This window comes from Cervus elaphus, chromosome 28 (genome assembly GCF_910594005.1).
Source record: "Cervus elaphus chromosome 28, mCerEla1.1, whole genome shotgun sequence".
Taxonomy (NCBI): domain Eukaryota; kingdom Metazoa; phylum Chordata; class Mammalia; order Artiodactyla; family Cervidae; genus Cervus; species Cervus elaphus.
In genome coordinates this window covers 18,816,693-18,836,142 of record NC_057842.1, presented here as the reverse complement: position 1 = coordinate 18,836,142, position 19,450 = coordinate 18,816,693, and the positions used below count along the sequence as shown (strand labels likewise).

General features: G+C 42.0%; 2 protein-coding genes across 6 annotated transcripts in view; one reads left to right on the top strand and one right to left on the bottom strand.

The window, feature by feature from the left end:
- Positions 1-19,227, bottom strand: part of MYO6 (myosin VI) — a 157,939-nt gene extending 138,712 nt beyond the window's left edge. The window contains exon 1 of one of the 5 annotated variants that reach the window (XM_043889839.1): positions 18,978-19,227. The gene's annotated coding sequence lies outside the window, so the exon portion shown is untranslated. Of the gene's footprint in view, positions 1-18,839; positions 18,958-18,977 lie in introns of those variants that run through there. The other 4 variants (XM_043889842.1, XM_043889843.1, XM_043889844.1 and 1 more) reach the window with 4 other exon arrangements.
- LOC122685246 (protein transport protein Sec61 subunit gamma-like) lies at positions 2,926-4,689 on the top strand. The gene is made up of 2 exons (XM_043889834.1): positions 2,926-2,944; positions 4,412-4,689. The coding sequence occupies exons 1-2, from the start codon at positions 2,926-2,928 to the stop codon at positions 4,687-4,689; spliced, it is 297 nt and encodes a 98-aa protein (XP_043745769.1).
- Positions 19,228-19,450: the final 223 nt, after the last annotated feature.

Below are 19,450 nucleotides of genomic sequence, written 5' to 3'. Positions count from 1 at the left end.
TGACTTCTCCACACATGGTTATAACCCCATAAGTTCCCAGCCCTTCCAGAATCCTAGTGCTCCAGGCTGTCTCTGAACTGATTTCAGTCATTTCCTCACCACTACCTTTTCTTTATCAGATATAATCTCTTTATCTTACACAAGTTGGAGTTCCCTGGTGGCTCAGACCAGGAGTCTGCCTGCAAGGCAGGAAAGCCGGATTTGAGCCCCGGACCAGGAAGCTTTCCTGGAGAAGAGAATCCCTACCCACTCCAGTATTCTTGCCTGAGAATCCCATGGACAGAAGAGCCTGGCGGGCTACAGTCCAAGGGATCACGAAGAGTCAGACACAACTCAGGAACTAACACTTTCACTTTCACATTTAGATTATAATTTTGACTGATTTTTTTCCCTTTAAATTTTATTCACAGAGAAAACATTTAGTATCTGGTGTCCAAATATAAATACTGGAGCTCTGATAATGAACACTTACAGATAAATGTATCTTGAGTTAAAACACACATTCATTCATTTCTTTCCCTTTTGTTCATTAATCAATTTCTTGGAATATATGCACACTTAAGCAAAGGCCAGTAAAAAAGTACTTTGCAGAATTCTTTTCAAAGAAAATTTCTGTAAGGAAAAGCATTGCTAACTTACATGTATATCTCATAAGTCTACATTTCTATATATTTCTTAGGCAAAGCCATCTACACTACCATTTTTTACAACACTTAGATTCTTTATGGACTTCCCTGGTGGCTCAGACAGTAAAGTGTCTGCCTACAATGCAGGAGACCCGAGTTCAATCCCTGGGTCGGGAAGATCTGGAGAAGGAAATGGCATCCCACTCCAGTATTCTCGCCTGGAGAATCCCATGGACAAAGGAGCCTGGTAGGCTACTGTCCATTTGTTACCTGTCAAGGTTCAGCTAAACTGTCAATTTGACATCAAAAAGTCAGAAAAGATAAGTCAACTAAAAGATATCTTGCTTTCAAAAAAAAAAAAAGATCTCTTGCTTTCAATTACACAAATAAGTCACTGGAAAATGTCCATAAAACTAAAGGAATATAAAAAAGAGTAGATTCCAAGGACTATTCAGTCCAGTTCAGTTCAGTCGCTCAGTCATGTCCGACTCTTTGCGACCCCGTGAATCGCAGCACGCCAGGCCTCCCTGTCCATCACCAAATCCCAGAGTCTACCCAAACCCATGTCCATGGAGTCGGTGATGCCATCCAGCCATCTCATCTGTAGCCTGCCAGGATTCTCTGCCCATGGAATTTTCCAGGCAAGAATACTGGAGTAGGTTGCCGATTCCTACTCCAGCAAACACTAAATAGAGCACAACAGATATTTAATGCTATAATAATAAACAACATGATAAAATTATTTCTGGCCATCTTTTCAAATACATACCTCTTTATGTATCTTCATGACAATCTCTCTCTAGCATATCTTTATGGCAAGCTAATTAACATATCTTACAGCAATAATTTACTTCTAACCTCTGTTCATTCTGAGACTCACAATCTCCTCGAAGGTAGAAAATAGATTATCTCCATCTGAGGCAAATCTCTCATAAGATAAAGAAAAATTCTTGTATTTAAAGTCGGATCCAAAATAGAGCAGATTTTTGGGAGCTCAATACTCTAAAACTATAGATAAAAGGTTATTTATGCATTTTGCAACACATATGGCCTTTAAAAAGCTAACAATAAAACACGTGTGGAGACAAAATATGATTTCTGGAGTAAATTTGTTATCAGTTGCAATGAACTGCTATTAATTTGAGTGGAATCTGTGAATCATATGCTGTTTCTAAAAGAACTACACATATTTCATATATTTACAACTATCATATTTGCTAATTCACATCAGAATAAATATTTTCATTATTTCACTAATTATTTATATTTTCTACTCAATTTAAGTTTCAGTATTTTACATGAAAATAGTCACACATCACTCAATAATGAATTGAAGATGATGATTCAGTAAAATTAATGCAGCCAAAACAAATGTCTAGAAGGACAATTCAAACTGATATGACTCCTGTGGGAAGGGATATAAAGAGCACTTTACATTTTACTTCAAATTATTCTGATGCCATTAATGATATATAGAAGGCAAAATAAATTGCGAACTTAGAGAAGACAGTAGACACCAGAATCATATCTAAAATATGTCTGCACTATTTTAACATTTACTGAGTTTTCCCTAAATAAAATATCACATAAATTGTGAGAAGACTGTCTTTCATCTGGATTCTCACCGAAGATGTTTATTATTTTGGAGAATATTCTATTACAGAGCGATGCTGATCATAGTATTTGAATCACCAGTATGACACAGCTCTGTCGCTCTAAGCTGACGTAGCTGCATTCAGGCCTGTTTTATATATGGATGTTAGCAATGGATTACTTTGTTCTGTATTATAGTATAGGAGTATCCAAGCCTTCACATACTGAAGTATGTGTAGTAATGTGTAATTAACATAAATATATTTAATTTATATAATACAAATATATTAATATAAATATATTTGTGATAAATACATAATTTAATAATTACTTCTTTTATGTAACATCACTATATTTTTAACTATACATGCATATACATATGCATATACATGTATGTGTAGGTTAATTCAGTGCAGTAAATGGGGTATTACAACTGTTTTGAAAAGGTGACCCCAAGTCTGACAGGATAGAGGATGACTAGTATTAAGTAAAAGAGAACGGGACTGAGGCCAGAAGCAAGGCATTTTAAAGGATGAATGAAAAAGAAAGGAATGATGGGGAGGAGGAGACGGACAGGTAGCACCCTGGGAGACAGAACGTTACCAAAGGAGAACGAAGTCTGAACAAGACGTTGTCAGCATCAGCAGATGGTTCAGCGAGGCTGATAACTGAAAGTAAGCTAATGGATTTGCAAACGGGAAGGGCAATGGTGATCTGGGAGCAGGGTCAGTTGAAGCAGCAATAACACTGCAGTGAGTAAAAGGGTGAACAGAAGAAAAACAGAAAGCAGCGAACAGAGAATTTGCTAGTAAGGGAAAGAGAAAGCAAAAGAACACGGAGATGACAGAGTATAGAAAGGAGGTTTTGTTTGTCTCTGGCTTTGCTGGTTAGGCTAGGAAAAAACCTCGGAGAGGTTAATTCAAACTTATTTTACATATCAATTCCTCTGATTACAAAGTTTTAAGAAATATTCTCTCCTACAAACTGAAATGCTTCTAGATGATACATCACTTTTTTTAAAAAAAGGTAAAATAAGATTAACAATGAGCTGTTAATTGCTGAATCTGAGTGGTACAAAGTGGTTCACATGCTCTTTTTGAATACACTTAAAACTTTCCACAATAAAATTATTTTTACAATATTGTAGTGGAAAACCACCACTACAATAGTGTAAAGTAATTAGCCTCCAACTAATAAAAATAAATGCAAAAAAAATTTTTTTAATAAAATGCATCTTATAATTGATTTTAAAAAATTATTTTTAAAAGAAATACACTCCAAAAGCTGCTCAATTATTTTTCAATTTTCTATATAATCATATCCTGCACTATCTCAAGGAGAAGGCAATGGCACCCACTCCAGTACTCTTGCCTGGAGAATCCCATGGACGGAGGAGCCTGGTGTGCTACAGTCCGCGGGGTCGCTAAGAGTTGGACATGACGGAGTGACTTCACTTTCACTTTTCACCCTCGTGCATTGGAGAAGGAAATGGCAACCCACTCCAGTGCTCTTGCCTGGAGAATCCCAGGGACGGGGGAGCCTGGTGGGCTGCCGTCTATGGGGTCGCACAGAGTCAGACAGGACTGACTCGACTTAGCAGCAGCAGCAGCACTATCTCAAATGTTAAGCTGATGATACTCAGTTTTACTAAAGATGGGAATACCAGACCACCTGACCTGCCTCTTGAGAAACCTGTATGCAGGTCAGGAAGCAACAGTTAGAACTGGACGTGGAACAACAGACTGGTTCCAAATAGGAAAAGGAGTACGTCAAGGCTGTATATTGTCACCATGCTTATTTAACTTATATGCAGAGTACATCATGAGAAACGCTGGGCTGGAGGAAGCACAAGCTGGAATCAAGATTGCCGGGAGAAATACCAATAACCTCAGATATGCAGATGGCACCATCCTTATGGCAGAAAGTGAAGAAGAACTAAAGAGCCTCTTGATGAAAGTGAAAGAGGAGAGTGAAAAAGTCGGCTTACAGCTCAACATTCAGAAAACTAAGATCATGGCATCTGGTCCTATCACTTCATGGCAGATAGATGGGGAAACAGTGGCAACAGTGGCTGACTTTATTTTTCTGGGCTCCAAAATCACTGCAGATAGTGATTGCAGCCATGAAATAAAAAGACGCTTTCTCCTTGGAAGGGAAGTTATGACCAACCTAGACAGCATATTAAAAAGCAGAGACAGTGGACATCTGCCTGTCGGCTCTTGTACTACGTGTCTGGCTGGTGAGCAGACGCAGAGCAGATATCACGGATCAGGTAATACAGTTCGTTGAGCCAAGTCGGCAGTTTGTGAAAGACTCAATTCGGCTGGTTAAAAGATGCACCAAACCTGATAGAAAAGAATTCCAGAAGATTGCTATGGCAACAGCAATAGGATTCGCTATAATGGCATTCATTGGCTTTTTTGTGAAACTGATCCATATTCCTATTAATAACATCATTGTTGGTGGCTGAATAGCTTTTTAGAAAAGTAGTTTTCATCTTGGGGACTGGTAAACAAGTGAGGATTTGAGAAGCTGATGGAGCAGAAATTTGTGTGTTTTATGTTTTTCTTTCATTTCTTCCACGTCCTAGCTACTGTGAATAGTGCTGCAATTCCTCAACTTCTTGATAAGCAGTCTGAATTAAATTAACTTGAGGGTAATGTCTAATTCTAACTCTCCAGGCATCTCCATGTCAGGTCTACAGAAAACATGAACACACAAACCCAGTGGACAATGATCTAGACCAGCAGTTCTCCAAGTGTGGCCAAAGGACCCCTGGAGGCTCTGAGACCCTCGCAGAGAGTCAACACAGCAAAACAATTTTCAAAGTGATACTAAGGCATTTGCCCTAATAATGCAGAACCAATGATGGGTAAAACTTCTACCACTTTAGCTAGAGTCAAGGCAGGGGAACCAAACCGTACCAATGGTCACGGCTGCCACAGTAAAAAGGAGGCTGCCTCATGTTAAGAGTACCTCTGATGTGAAACTAGAGATTATCATACCAAGGAAGTAAGTCAGAAAGACAGAAACAAATACCACAGGACATCACTAGCATGTGGAATCTAAAATATGACACGAATTAACCCATCTGTGAAACAGATTCACAGACACACAGGAGACAGGTGGTTGCCAGGGGGGAGGGAGCTGGGGGAGGGGTGGAAGGGAGGCTGGGGTTAGCGGATACAAGCTTTCATATACAGAATGGATGAACAAGGTCCTACTGCAGCACCGGGAGCTACATTCAGCATCTTATGATAAACCACAATGGAAAAGAATATAAAAAAGGAACATATGTATGTGTGTGTGTGTGTATATAGCTGAACCACTTTGCTGTACAACAGTAGTACAATATTGTAAATCAACTATATTTCAATAAAAATAAATACCTCCAATGTTGTTGTTGTTGTTGTTGAGTCACTCTGACTCTTTTGTGACCCCATGGACTGTAGCCTGCCGGGATCCCCTGTCCACGGGATTCTCCAGGCAAGAATACTGGAGAGTGTTGCCATCTCTTTCTCCAGGGAAGCTTCCCAACCCAGGGATCAAACCTTCATCTCCTACATTTCCAGGTAGATTCTTTACCACTGAGCCAGCAGGGAAGCCCCAACTTCATTACATTTTGATCCTCAAATATAAATCTGTCATATAAATGGGGATTGTGCATAAATTACTTCCACTGTAAAACAAAGTATGATGTTGCCCCAAGGAAAACATTCATGAGAATGTTTGAGTTATCATTTTCAGAAACTGATGTTTTTTCACAAAACACTATTTTCACTGGAAAGAATGACTAACAAACCTTGGTTAGTTACAACAAACCTTGACTAACAAACTCAAACTTGAGTTTTTGGTAAACAAGTTTTGTTATTCTGAATGAAGCCTGTCACATCAAGGAAAGCAACTGACAGTGTTCGTTAACGATGATAAAATTCAAATGAAAGCAGAATCTGGGAAAACCTGCATCTGTCGCCTTGAACATAAAACAATTTATACTGTACAAGTATAGAGTTTTCTGATGAGATTACATATATTTTGAAGGTCTGCATAACTCAGAGACATAGTATGTTCCAAATGACCATTACATCATATTATGAAATTATGTACGAGGAGAAGACCCATTTAAAATGCAAAACTGAATAACAAATTTTAATGTAACAGGATACAAAAAAATTACTGATATGGTTTAAAATTCCACTTGGGACTTTAAGAAACTACCATTTGTTTAGTTGTGATGAATGTCTGAAGCATACACACAATTAACTGAAAAGGTCAAATAAATACTTCCTTCCCCAGTAAGGTATCTGTAGGATGCCAGATTTTCTTCATCCACAGTTCAACCAAAAAAAAAAATAAAGTAAAATAACACAACAAACTGAATCATGAGCAGATATGACAATCAAGCTATCTTCTATTGTCAGACATTAAGGAGCTTTACAAAAGTGTAAAACAGTGACATTCTTTTCACTAATTGGTGTTTTGGAAAATAACTGTTTTTCATAAAACATGTCTTTTCTGCTATGCATTTTTATTTTTAAATAGGTTAAATATTTTTAAAACTTCTAGTAAATATCAATAAATATAACTAAACAGATAAGCAAAATCTTTACAGAGTCCTCAATAATTAAAGAGTATAAAGGAGTCCTAAGACCCAAGATCTGCTGATCTAAATAAAACCTCACCAAATCATTTGCTGGCAGTTCACACACTTGAATCATTCAGCATCTAGGAAGAGCAGTGGCGCGTGAAAGAAGATACACGTATATTACATAACCAGTGATGAATACTATAATACAGGCACGCTTCCAGAACAGTAAACTGGGGAAAGCTACTGTCAAAGATTTAATTCAAGCAGGTTCTGAGAGATGGGTAAACCTGACTAAAGGAGAGTATTCCAGACAAAGGCCTGGTTGAACTGGAGTAGGGAGACGTGAGAACCGGGATGTGTCTGGGGAACAGGTCAACAGGGCCAGGGCTCAGGACAATGGCCAAAGCGTGACGAGAGCTCAGGTGAAAAGTGGGCCAAGAGATCAGTCCACAAAGAGTGTCAAACCCCACAGTAAACGTCTGGACTTGCCACTGTACTAAAGGGGAAAACAGGGACTCTCACTGAGGAAGAGATTACTACAGTCAGATTTCTACTCTGAAACAGAACTCCAAGGCAATGCACCGGCAGCCCTTACGCGGAGGGCAAAGGCCAACGCCGGGAGCCGGGCAGGGGCGCAGGAAAGCCACGGCCGGCCTTCACAGAGCAGGACGAGTGGCGCGAGGAAAGGCGGGTGAAGTCCCGAGCGTGAACCATCAGGGTAGGGAGGGGAGCATAGCCAAACGGGGGAAAGGCAGCTTCTGCCTGGAGGCGGCCGGGAGGAAGTGTGTGAAATGGGAAGGTGTCTGTGAAGAGGATACCTTCAGGGACCGTCTATAGTTCATGAAGATGTCTGTGGAGCATCAGTTTGGAAACGCTGCTCTAGGTAACACAGAAGGCAATCTGAGGGGAAAGCGGCATGAAGTAAGAGCTGATATAATTATCAAAACACGAACAGAGCGGGCAGAGCCAAGTGCCAAGCACAGGATTTCATGAGACGTGAACAGTAAAGGCACGGGCGGAGAAAATCAAGCAGCGAAAGCCGGACCGCAAACGCTGGGGGTCTGGGAGAGTAGACCACAGGCGCTGAGGAGGAAGAGTTCAAGGAAGACCAGTCAGTCAGTAGCTGAAGAGGCTGGAATAGAAGAACGACCTAAACGAGGCCACTGGCTCCATTAATGAGGAGGTTACAGAGTAGTCTCTGTTGAGTGCTCAGGGACAGAACACAGATTACAATGGAACTGGGTTCACGGCCTCATTAGCAAGGTGTTAGGTACAGGAAATTAATATTTTACTCAGGACTACGTGAAATTGTGTGTTTCAAACAACAGCTTGTCTGCTTTTCAACCATAACAACTGTTTCATAAACTCTCACTCTAAACTTTATCTGTTATTTTTAGAGAATGTATTTCAGCCTCATGTAAAACACTTACTTTGGCATTTAAACAGAACACTAACATTTACCTAATAAATTTTTAGGACACAAAAAGAATTTACTGTTGTGCTATATATTTAACCTCAACCTACTGCTTAAAAGAACATTATTCTTCATCTAGATAAGCCTACTAAAGTACATTTTAGTACAAATACAACAAACAGCATTTAATGAACCCATTTTCTCAATCCCTTTTTATTAATAGTATCAAGCACAGTATGAAGTCAACCTCAATTTAGGCATATTCATATGAAATGTGTGTTTAGCCTGGTCTGTGTTTATACAAAGGTCATATGTGAAAGACCCAGACTTATTAGTATAATCTAGAAAACAATCATTTGTTTTACAAAAAGATTCTTCCCTTTACAAAAGTAGTCACTTATTGGGATCCTTTAAACAAGCAGCTTGCCAAGGATAACAAAAAATTACAATTTAGTTATTTAACTTATACAAAACTTGACAGCAATACATTGGCTTAAAGCAAATTAATAAGGTAAGTGAAAGTGGTAGTGGTTAAGGAATTTAAAACCACTACCATCCAGTCATCTCAAATGGTTTAGCCTCTACATGTCCACAAGGTCTCCCCTCTCATCAGTCCGAGGAGAGGCTGGGGCCCTGCAAACAGTAGGAATTAGCGGCTGGGGACACCCAAGTGCATCGCAGAGGACCTATCGCCCTGGCCAAGAAACCTCAAACCACACCACTGCCTCCTGAGGGTCAGGACGTTATCACCCTCGTTTCGACAGAGAAGGACACATCGGCTTAATCCTCAAAGCTTCAAGTCTTTAAAAGAACACACGAAAGAGGAAACCTAACATTCTAAACGGGACAGAGGCTCTGGATCCAGACCACCTGAAGACACCTTCAGCCCTGCCCCCATTACGGTGTCACCTAGACAAGCTGCTAGACCTCAGTTTTCTCAGCTGCAAAAGGAGGTGAGCCGCCCCACAGGGTCCACGTTAGAACTCATGAGGACAGGACTACAGGGCACCGAACGTGGTGGCACGTCACTGGCGCTCGGGAACTGTCAGAATTGTACTGGGCCCGCTCCTTCAATCATCATCGCGAGACACTGCTGTCTTTCACTGTTCAAGCATGCTGAAGTACTCGGGTGTCTGTAGGTCCCCAAAATAGTCTAGGTCAGTGTTGCTGCCAAACAGCAGGATCGCAGAGAATAGGACCAAAGTGCGTGAGATTCTGGGCCACTTCCAGAGGCACACTGTTAATAAACAACAGCCCACTTTCTGACACGCTAACATTCCATGCAGCTGTCAAGCTATCTCCATTTATGCTAATAACTCGTGAAAATCATCACAGCAAACAACTGGCTTATAAACTCCTAATTTATGCTGCACACCCCCCCTCTTCAAAAGTAAACTCATCAGTAGAATCTATCTCTATAAAATACAAAATTCTGACTGAAATTTTATTCCCTGACTTCTACTGGGTTGGCCAAAAAACCATCTGAAGGGAATCTGGTCATACGCTCAAATTCATTCAATTCTCTTCCTCCCCTCCCCCTCCCCACCACATCTGATAGAAAATCTTTCTTCTCTGTCCGTGGAATTTTCCAGGCAACAATACTGGAGCAAGTTGCCATTTCCTTCTCCAGGGGATCTTCCCAATCCAGGAACCAAACCCGAGTCTCCTCATTAGCAGGTGGGTACAAGACAACTAATTTTACACTTTAAAATAGTTTTCTCCATCATCTCAGTAGCCAACACAAGCCACAGTTCTGTTTGCAACCTCAAGCACAACAGATACATAAATCATCTTGCTCTTCTCATCTTCAACTCAGTAATGACAGACCAGAAACACAGAGAAAGTAATTCATTCCCTCTCGAAACACACACACATGCATACTTTGTTCTTCCCCAAAATACCGAAAGGATAACAGACAGCAAATCATGCCCACAAACCAAAACACAGCTGTTTCATCTAATTTTAGAAAAAAAATAACAAGGAAAGGGAGAAAAGTTCTCTCTGGAATAACTCAATCCTCAAATCAAGGAAATTCAAAGAGCATAACAAGGAAAAGCCGACAGCCTCAATCCTTTCCTGCGGGATACTAATTCTATCAGCATCAAATCAAAATAAACAGTGTGCTTTCAGAAGATTTCACAAAAGTTTGAACTTGCTCCTTTCAGAAAAAGGCTCACCTACAGGAAAAAAAAAAAAAACAACTAAATATATGATTTCCAAGCAGAGGTGTGATTTTGTTTACCCCAAACCTGTTTATTTTTTCCACCATACTCTTTTAAAAACAAGCTGAGAAACTTATTTGTTCCCCCCAAACCCCCCAATTATAACCTTTACATAGACGTACCCTTTATTTGTATGTTAAAGTCTCATACCCAGGTGTTGGTTACTGATTAATTTGCTCTTTTTTTGGAAGCTGTGAATAAGACCCAGTCTAGCTGCTGCTTAATCTGAATAAAATCTTGAACTCCTTCCGCTGGAACCCATAAGAGGGGAAATATAAATTATTCTAATTGCCTTGCCTCAAGTAATGCTCATAAGCTAGTGACCTTCATGCCATCTCTTTAAGGCAAGAAATCTTTTTCTTTAGTAATCTTCAGGAATCTATCCAAAGTGAAGAGCACAGGTTTAAACTTTTAGCCAGAATTCAGATTAACTAGGTAAAGTTGGCATTAGCAGAAGGCAGCTCTATAACAGTACACTGTGACAGCTTCATACAGAAATTTAATGTGTCTTTAAAAGGACTTGGGGAAGAAGAACAATTATTTCATAATAGTCCTACTTCTATGAACCGTATTCTGGTGTTCCTGCTATCAGTCCAAGTTAATAGGAAGTATAAATTCCAGAAGGCAAAGGACTTTTCTTGCCAAAATATTTTAAACTTAATCAGTAAAAGATTTTTTAAATGAAAAACATTTAGTCTATCAAACCAAGACTACCCAATGAAGAGAATTTCAGAAAGACTTATTAAGGCATAACAACACATGAATAAAAGTGCTTTATGTTAACCTACCTAGATTATGTTTTTCATCAGGCTATACGGGTCATCACATTTCCTAATTGTTTGATTAAATGAGAAAGTATTTTCTAAAAGCATGTAAAAGACAGGCAGTCTCAAGCACTTTGCAGACAATCACAAAGCTACAAATCATTTAAAACGCACCAAGGCAATGCAACAGAATCCCAAAGTTTCCAAATCAATGCCTGAGTTATTCACTTGCTCCACTGCACCCCTTCCCTCCTCTGCTCCACTCCTGCCCAAGGCTCCCTACCCAGAGCCAGGCTAACTGGTCTCCCCAGCTGCCTGGCAACAGAAGCCACGGGCCAAGACCCAGGAGACAGAGGATGTCGAGAGCCCGGGGAACCTCCCCGCTCCCCGCCTTGCAGCCTGGGCTCCTACCCGCCCTCCTCCTCGAGGCCAGCTCTCTCCTCCCAGGATCTCTGGAGAACTGAGGGCGTCTCACCACTGCTCTCCCCTGGGCACCCCCCCACCCCATGTTTGCTTCTAACCCCTGCGGTCCCTTCACCTGCGCCATCCAGGATGCAGTCTCCTCTGCTGGGACCTGACCTGCTGTGGCTAGCAAGCCAAGACTGCTTATTCAGAAACAGTGCATTATTGAAAAAAATCCAGCTAAAAAGTTTTAAAAGGTCTTAAGATTTAAATGAGGATTATTTATATAATACTGCTGTGTGTGTGTGTGTGTGTGTGTATGCGTGCGCGCGCATGCACGCTCAGTCATGTCAGACTCTTTGTGGCCCCAAGGACTGCAGCCCACCAGGCTCCTCTGTCCATGCGATTCTCCAGGCAAGAAGACTGGAGTGGGCTGCCATTTCCTTCTCCAGGGGACCTTCCCGACCCAGGGATCGAACCCGAGTATCTTATGGCTCCCACACTGGCGGGTGGGTTCTCCACCACCAGCTCCATCTGGGAAGCTGCTCTGCTATTTGTATAGTCATTTACAAATTAAACATGACCTCTCCCTTCCAAATGAAGCTGGTTAACAAGTTGAAATACTCTCCACAATTAAAATGTGAAATTGAACACTGCATTGTCCTCTCAAGATAAATGCTGTGAGCTTCAAATAAGCTTAAATGAAAAAAACAATCATGGAGAGATTCTGGTAACCGATATTTCACTTCCTTCTACCGCATGCTGCCTGGTTAATCCAAGCAATGTTTTGGTGTTATTGCCAACACCCTCCCAAAGCAGAGGATGAAGAAAAGGTGTCAACCAGTGGTTCTCAAATTTTGGTGCACAAATAAATCAACTGAGAAGCTTATTAAAATGCCATTGCCCACACCCCACCCACATCTCTCTGATGTCTTTTTACTAGTCCCCCAGATAATTGTGGTGTGCACCTGTTTTTAAGTACTACTTAAAACAGGTCAACCCTTCAAGATTTCACGTGAATCTCCAATACATAGCTTGTTTTTCCTTTTGGATGAACATTCCACGTTAAACATGGGGAAAACCCCAATGTAGTAACAATAATACTGTACCCTAGCCATGTGCTTTCCCTGTATTAGTGTCTAATCCAGTCCTCACGAAAGCCACACCAGGCAGGTAATACTGTAGCCTCCATCTGACAAACTGCAGCCCAGAGAAGCTAAGCCGTGTGACCCTGGTAATAAGAGCAAAACCGGGATGCCCTCCCCTCTGCCTGCCTTCCCCCTTTGGAGCTGGACAAGCAAGCCCTTTTCTCAAATGCAACTCTGGGGCCTGGGGGCTGGAATAAAGAGGGTCAGGGTTAGCAGTTAGGCAAACAAGAACGACCCACCTTGTCCCTGCCCCCCACAACTCCCCCCACTCGCCCAACAAGCTCTCCTGGCCCTCCGCGCCCACCCCTCACTCACCAAGCCCTCCCCCGGCCCGCTGTGCCATGACTTGCGGGGGGCACTCTCTCCACGTGCGCGTCTGCGACCACAGACTGCCCCGGCTTCGCCCAGCATCGGCTGGGAGCTCGAGCGAGTTTCACACGCCGGTGTCTCTGTTTCCCAAGACCCAAGAGTCACAATGCCAAGGGCACTGCAGTGACACAGTGATTGACCGAGCTGAGGTGCATACAGCACTTGGCTGACACAGTACCCGACACACGGCGCGCGCTCAGTAAACAACAGCCGCTGTTAAAATTACACTTCGCCAGCCCTCTCTCCTCTCTCTACTCTTCTCTCAGCCTGGTTTCCTGAAACTGTGATAAAAGGTGGAACATGTTAGTGTTTGTCAGGAGTCGACTGGCAACAGGGCTGTGACTCAGTGGACTGAAGGCCAGGAATAGAATATTTTAGAGCAAATGAGGCTTTCAGTTGCCCTCAAATTGCACCACTTTGACAACTATTTCCCAACCTTAGGGTCAGCCCTGTTAATCACATACTAGAATGAAGAGTCTATAATTAACTCGATTCAAAACAATAATAAAACGTCACTCAGTACAAGGACTTGGTTTTAATTTATCACCTTATCATGGACCCTTAGAACAGCGCCTCCACGTGACAGACACTCAAGTATCTGTGGAATGAATGAGGGCATATAGATACCAACACAGTCACACCTTACAGCTCATTACTGAGTCTTTATAAAAGCAAGATAACCATCAGATTAATACCAATGTGCCAAGTCATAAAATTTATTTTCAAAATTCCCCCAGAATACTTTTCTCCTTTTTTAAAACTAATTGTGGTTTTCTCTTAAAAATTCTACAACTAGAAAAGTTAATTACCAACACTGACTCCATTCATCTACTGAAAATGTTAAGAGTAGTTCTATAATAATGCATCATGCTCATCTTCCACCTTACATTTAAAAAAAGAGAAAGGAAAAACAATAGTAACTACATATTTAATAATCATCACTTTAGTGACCCTGATTATCCAAAATTTTCTGACCCATCTGACTTAAACCCATAAAATGAAATAAGTCACTGCTGAGAGGCTGATGCGAAGAACTGACTCCTTGGAAAAGACCCTGATGCTGGAAAAGACTGAAAGCAGGAAGAGAAGGGGACAACAGAGGATGAGATGGTTGGCTGGCATCACTGACTCCATGGACATGGGTTTGATAAACTCCAGGAGTTGGGCATGGACACGGAAGCCTGGCGTGCTACAGTCCATGGGGCCGCAAAGAGTCATGCACGACTGAGCGACTGAAGTAACTGATGAAAGGTTAACCCCGACTAACAACAAAGAGCTAGGAGACCTGGAGGAGGGCGGATCTATGGGAACATGCGGGTAGAAGGTCCAATTCTCAGGGACGCTCCTCAGCAATCTCCCACGTGACCATGAACAAAGTACTGCAGTGGCCATTGCGTTTGTTCAGGTTTTCCCATAAGACGGTAGGAAATACCAGAATGAACGTTTTGACCAACCCAATACTTTTTTTTGGGGGGGTCTCCATTTTCCCATCTACAGATAAGGAATAAATTTATCACATCTACTTAATCAAGTTGCTCTAGGAACAAATGTACATAAACAAATTCCAAAACAGCAAAGCGCCGCACGTGTAAGGTGTTCACTTCTGACATAAGTCTTCAGGAGGTTTTAAACGGATGCGTCTGTTTATCTTTCTTTTCGCACCTGCGCCACGCTTTCTGTACCCTAAATCCAAAGATCTGCAGAACAGGGAAGAACCAGTGTCCATTAACAGCTGTATTTCAGACACAATGGACCCTCAGTAAATACTGGTTGTAAAAGGTGCTCATCCATACAGAACAGAAGTATTTCAAATCTGCGATATGGAACACCTTACCATGTAAAGGTTAAGCAGCAGGTTCCCTTCCAATAAAAGAATAAGTGCCGGAACCTACATGGGCGATGCCTGTGGTTCCGCGGGGAGCGCCGCCTGGCTTCGTGCACGTCACTCGGCAGGCATGTGAATATCACTCGAGGAACGTGCCTAGGTATTTTGGTTTCACTGGAGACCTGCTTTGTGAACACAAAAGGACTTCCCCCTCTCTCTGAAACTAGCAAGGCTTCTAGCCGGATCTGTTCTTCCGGTTTGACTTCCCACACTTCAGTACTCACAGGGAGAACTCTTGCTGACTTGTAGTCGTTTCTCAAACCACTGTGTCATTAAAAAAAAAATCATCTCTGAACACCATAATTAGGAAGATATCCTAATAGTTACATTTTAAGATTATTAACAGTCCACTAAATGTGTCAAATAAAAGTGTAACTATTTTAAATGCAGACCGTCCTGGTTCCTCTTAATATTATATATCCCTCAAAAACAGAATTAGCTTATTAAGCTTTAGTTAGTTCTTGATTATACACACACACACACACACACACACACAAGCAGATGTGTTACAGATCATCCATTAATAATTTACACTTAGCCCTTGGATGATGGTGTTGTATTTACAGTTGAATATGAATTATCTTCCAGATGCAAAATTCCCCGCAGTTTAAAACACCTATAACAGAAGTCACCCAACTCCGCCTTCCTACCATTTTTCTGCTTATTTACTGAACCACATTCTACTGCCGGAATGACTCATTTGTTACAGGAGGTGGACTTGGTGTGCTCATTTTTGTTCTTTATGTCTATTATAGCTCAAGGGACATTCCTGAAATAAACACAGGCCGTTAAAAAAGCTGTTCTAATCAAACAGGTCACCATTTAATCATGATCTAAAAACCATTTCCCCCCTTCGTATTACACAGTTAATTATGTATTATTTAAAAGGCAACTACTGTATTTATGGGCAATAGTCTACCTCATTTTTAAGTTCTATCCTCACCAAGAAAATTATGCTATTCATTTTAGCTACAATGAAAACCAGTGCTACATTACAGTCTGATTCTAGTTCCTATAACCCACCAAAATTAAAAGTGCACAATACGTGTAATATTCTGGAATTTACCCCCAAAATGATAAAGCAACATCATATCACTGTTTAAGAATGTCCACCTAAAAATGAAGAAACAGAATTCAAAATTAGTTCCACTGTCCCATGTCCAGTCTTTCTCAACATCACTCCTCTGTACCTCCTTCAAACCTGCAGTTACATTCTTTAGCACAATACCAGTTCTGTGGGTTTACCAGAAGTCTACCAAATGCACCCGCTCTGGTGGAAAGGACTGAGCTTTCATGGTTGGAGGTCTTGAGTGTGAATCCAGACTCTCCCAGGAATGACAGGACCTCAAGAACATGAGCAAATACTTAAATCTCTGAGACTAAATGTTCGCAAGGGACAATTTAGGACAGGTGGTGCTAGTGTAAAGAATCTGCCTGAAAAAAAAAAAAAAAGAATCTGCCTGCCAATGCAGGAGACTCAAGAGACACAGGTTCGATCCCTGAGTCAGGAAGATCCCCTGGAGTAGGAAGTGGCAACCTGCTCCATTATTCTTGCATGGAATATTCCATGGACAGAGGAGCCTGGCGGGCTACAGTCCATAGGGTCACAAAGAGTCGGACATGACTGAGCACCCACACACACACAAGACCACCAACCTTGAAAATTATTTTGTAGATCAAGTTCCTCAGTGTTCTGCTCATGACAGATGCCTAATAAATGACAATTTTATCCTACTAAAGGGCCAGTCACCAATTACACTAATACAAAATATCTCCTAAGGATCACAGATAAACTGTATGGAATTTATTACAGCTGTCATACTTTTTTTCAATCTTTTACTTAAAATGTTTTAATATATAGAAATAAAAAATTCACAAAGTTTAAATATCTTTGTAAAATTGCCATTTGACATAACAGATATGGTACTTCAATTATCAGCAGACTGTAAGGTTTTCTTTAAAAAAAAAACGTCTGGTGTGCTTTCATTTATTCAAACCTCACGGTCATTTCTTTAAAATTTTATTTAAAAAGCTGCGTTTTATTGGGAGATTGGGATGGACACATCTACACAATTGATACCACGTATAAAACAAACAACTGATGGGAACATACTGTATAGAACAGGGAACTCTCCGTAATGCACTGTGATGTCCTAAACGGGAAGGAAAATCCAAAAAAGAAGGGGTATATGTATATGTATGCCTGATTCACTTTGCTGTACAGTAGAAGGTAACACAACACTGTAAGCAATTATACTGCAATAAAAATTAATTAATGAAAAAAAAAAGAAAGTTATATTTTAGAACCCGTAGATAGCCGGGTTATCTAAACAATGGACTACATAATCTACCACAGTCTCCAGGCAAAGTCACAACAGGATGAGAAAAGGGCCTTCAGCTTCTCTCAGATTTCCTGGCCACTGTTATTTTAAAAGCTGATCACACAAACATAAACAGAGGAAAAAATCCATTTCAGATGAGCTCCACGGGTTACGACTTATATTTTTAAGACTTTGCATGAATTTACATTAAATTTTGCATTAGCTTATTACATTTTTCTTGTCCGTGTTTCCAGGCACTATGGAAAAATATATATATTATACATAGTTTAAAATATTATATAGAGAGTTTTTAATCATCTTTTCTTGAAGTTGCTCACCACTTCCATTAGCCTCTCTTAAAGTCAGTTTTTAAAAACTAAACTGTAACTTAAAAGCCAACAATAAATAGCATGTCACGCAGAACATACAAGTGCAACTGGGCAAATGTGCATAAGACTAAAATAACTTTTGTTTACCACTATGCAAGTAATTCTGTGCAACTGAAATTACTCTAAATGAGCTGGATATTTAAAAGTCAATGAGTTATTTCAAAAGGTTGCTTTGTTTCAAGCTCTGGGTATAGACCAAGTTGTGGTGTTACTAAAATTAATAATAAAAGACACCAAGGTAATTTTTTCAGTAAACAATTTCCAATGGCAAACCACAAGCCAAGGAATCTAAGAAGTTTAGTTAATCTGTAGAGAAACGTCCTTTTGCTGCCAACCTTTGTACCATGACCAAGTTCAAGATTCCCATTTTATAGTGTGAACAGCCTTCAGCTAAATCTTAAAAATAACACTTTTTAAAACTCTCAAACCCTGACAATATTTAGCTATATTGCATCTATATGGTCAGAGCACAACAAACAGGAAAACTTACTTAGCATGAACAGCAGCCTACTAAATTGGGGCAGAGTTCCTAGCTCCTCAGATTTGTAGATTAGGATTTAAGCATTCTTCCACTACAAACTTCACGCCAGATAAAACATAACACTTTTTCTAAAACTGTATGGAAATATTTCTGATACGGATGTTCTAGTAACAATAACCCTATCAAACTATTTCCTTACCCCAGAGCTTGAGCAATTTTAATCGTTTTAAAGAGTTTTGGAAAATAACAAATATGAAAAGCTCTTGTTCAGTAGCAGATACATAAATTAACATACCCAAAACACTAGACTAACCAAAGACTAAAAATGCAACTTTAAATAGTCCCAATCCGGGCTCCTATATAATTAATAGTAATAGCAGCTGATTCTCACATCCCAGAACAAAAAGCATTCTTTCTGCACTGAATTTTAAGCTCGTGGACGAAAGCGAAAACTGTCACGGGGCGTCCAGGTCTAAGCTGGACACCTGAGTGCTCTGTTTCAACCTGGGAGCCAAAGATGATACACAAAGGTATCTTGGTGATGAAAACCCCATGAAAGGAGACTCTCATTGTCCTGTGGAAATGAGACCCAGCCCTGAGCTCCCGGGAACCGCCGCCGCCCGGGCCCACTCATCACCTGCTTCACCCCCGGCGTCCTCGGGACAAGAACCGAGCGGGCTCGTCGACCCCGGGCGGCGGGCGGAGGCCTCGAAGAGAGGCCGGGCTCGGACGGCTAGGCTGCAGAAGGCGAGACGGGGGCGCCCCGGACACTCACCGGTGCGGACGCGAGGGCAGGTGCGCGGCGGCGGGGCTACCTGTCGCCGGTGAGGCTGGAGGGTGGGGTGCGGGGCTGACGAGGGCGCGGAGACAGCCACTGCGAGCGCCGGCACCGGGACGGGGCGGCGGCGGCGACCGGTCTCCGGCTCGCTTCCTGCTCGGACAGATCCCGGGTCCGTCTCCACCCGCCGGCCGGCGCCCTGCCGAGTCCCCGGCCCCGCCGCGCGCACGTCACGGCTACGGAGCGCCCGAGGGGGCGGGGAGGCCGCGGGCCCGGCGGGCAGAGCGCGGGCGCGCCGGGAGGGGGGGGCGCGCGCGCCTGGAGGAGGGGGCGCGCGCCGGGAGAGAGCGCGCGCCGGGTGGAGGGTGCGCGCGGGGTGGGTGCGCACCGGGAGGGGGACGCGCGCCGAGAAGGGGGCGCGCGCGCTGGGAGCGGGGGCGCGCCGGGAGAGGGCGCGCTCGGCGCGGGGC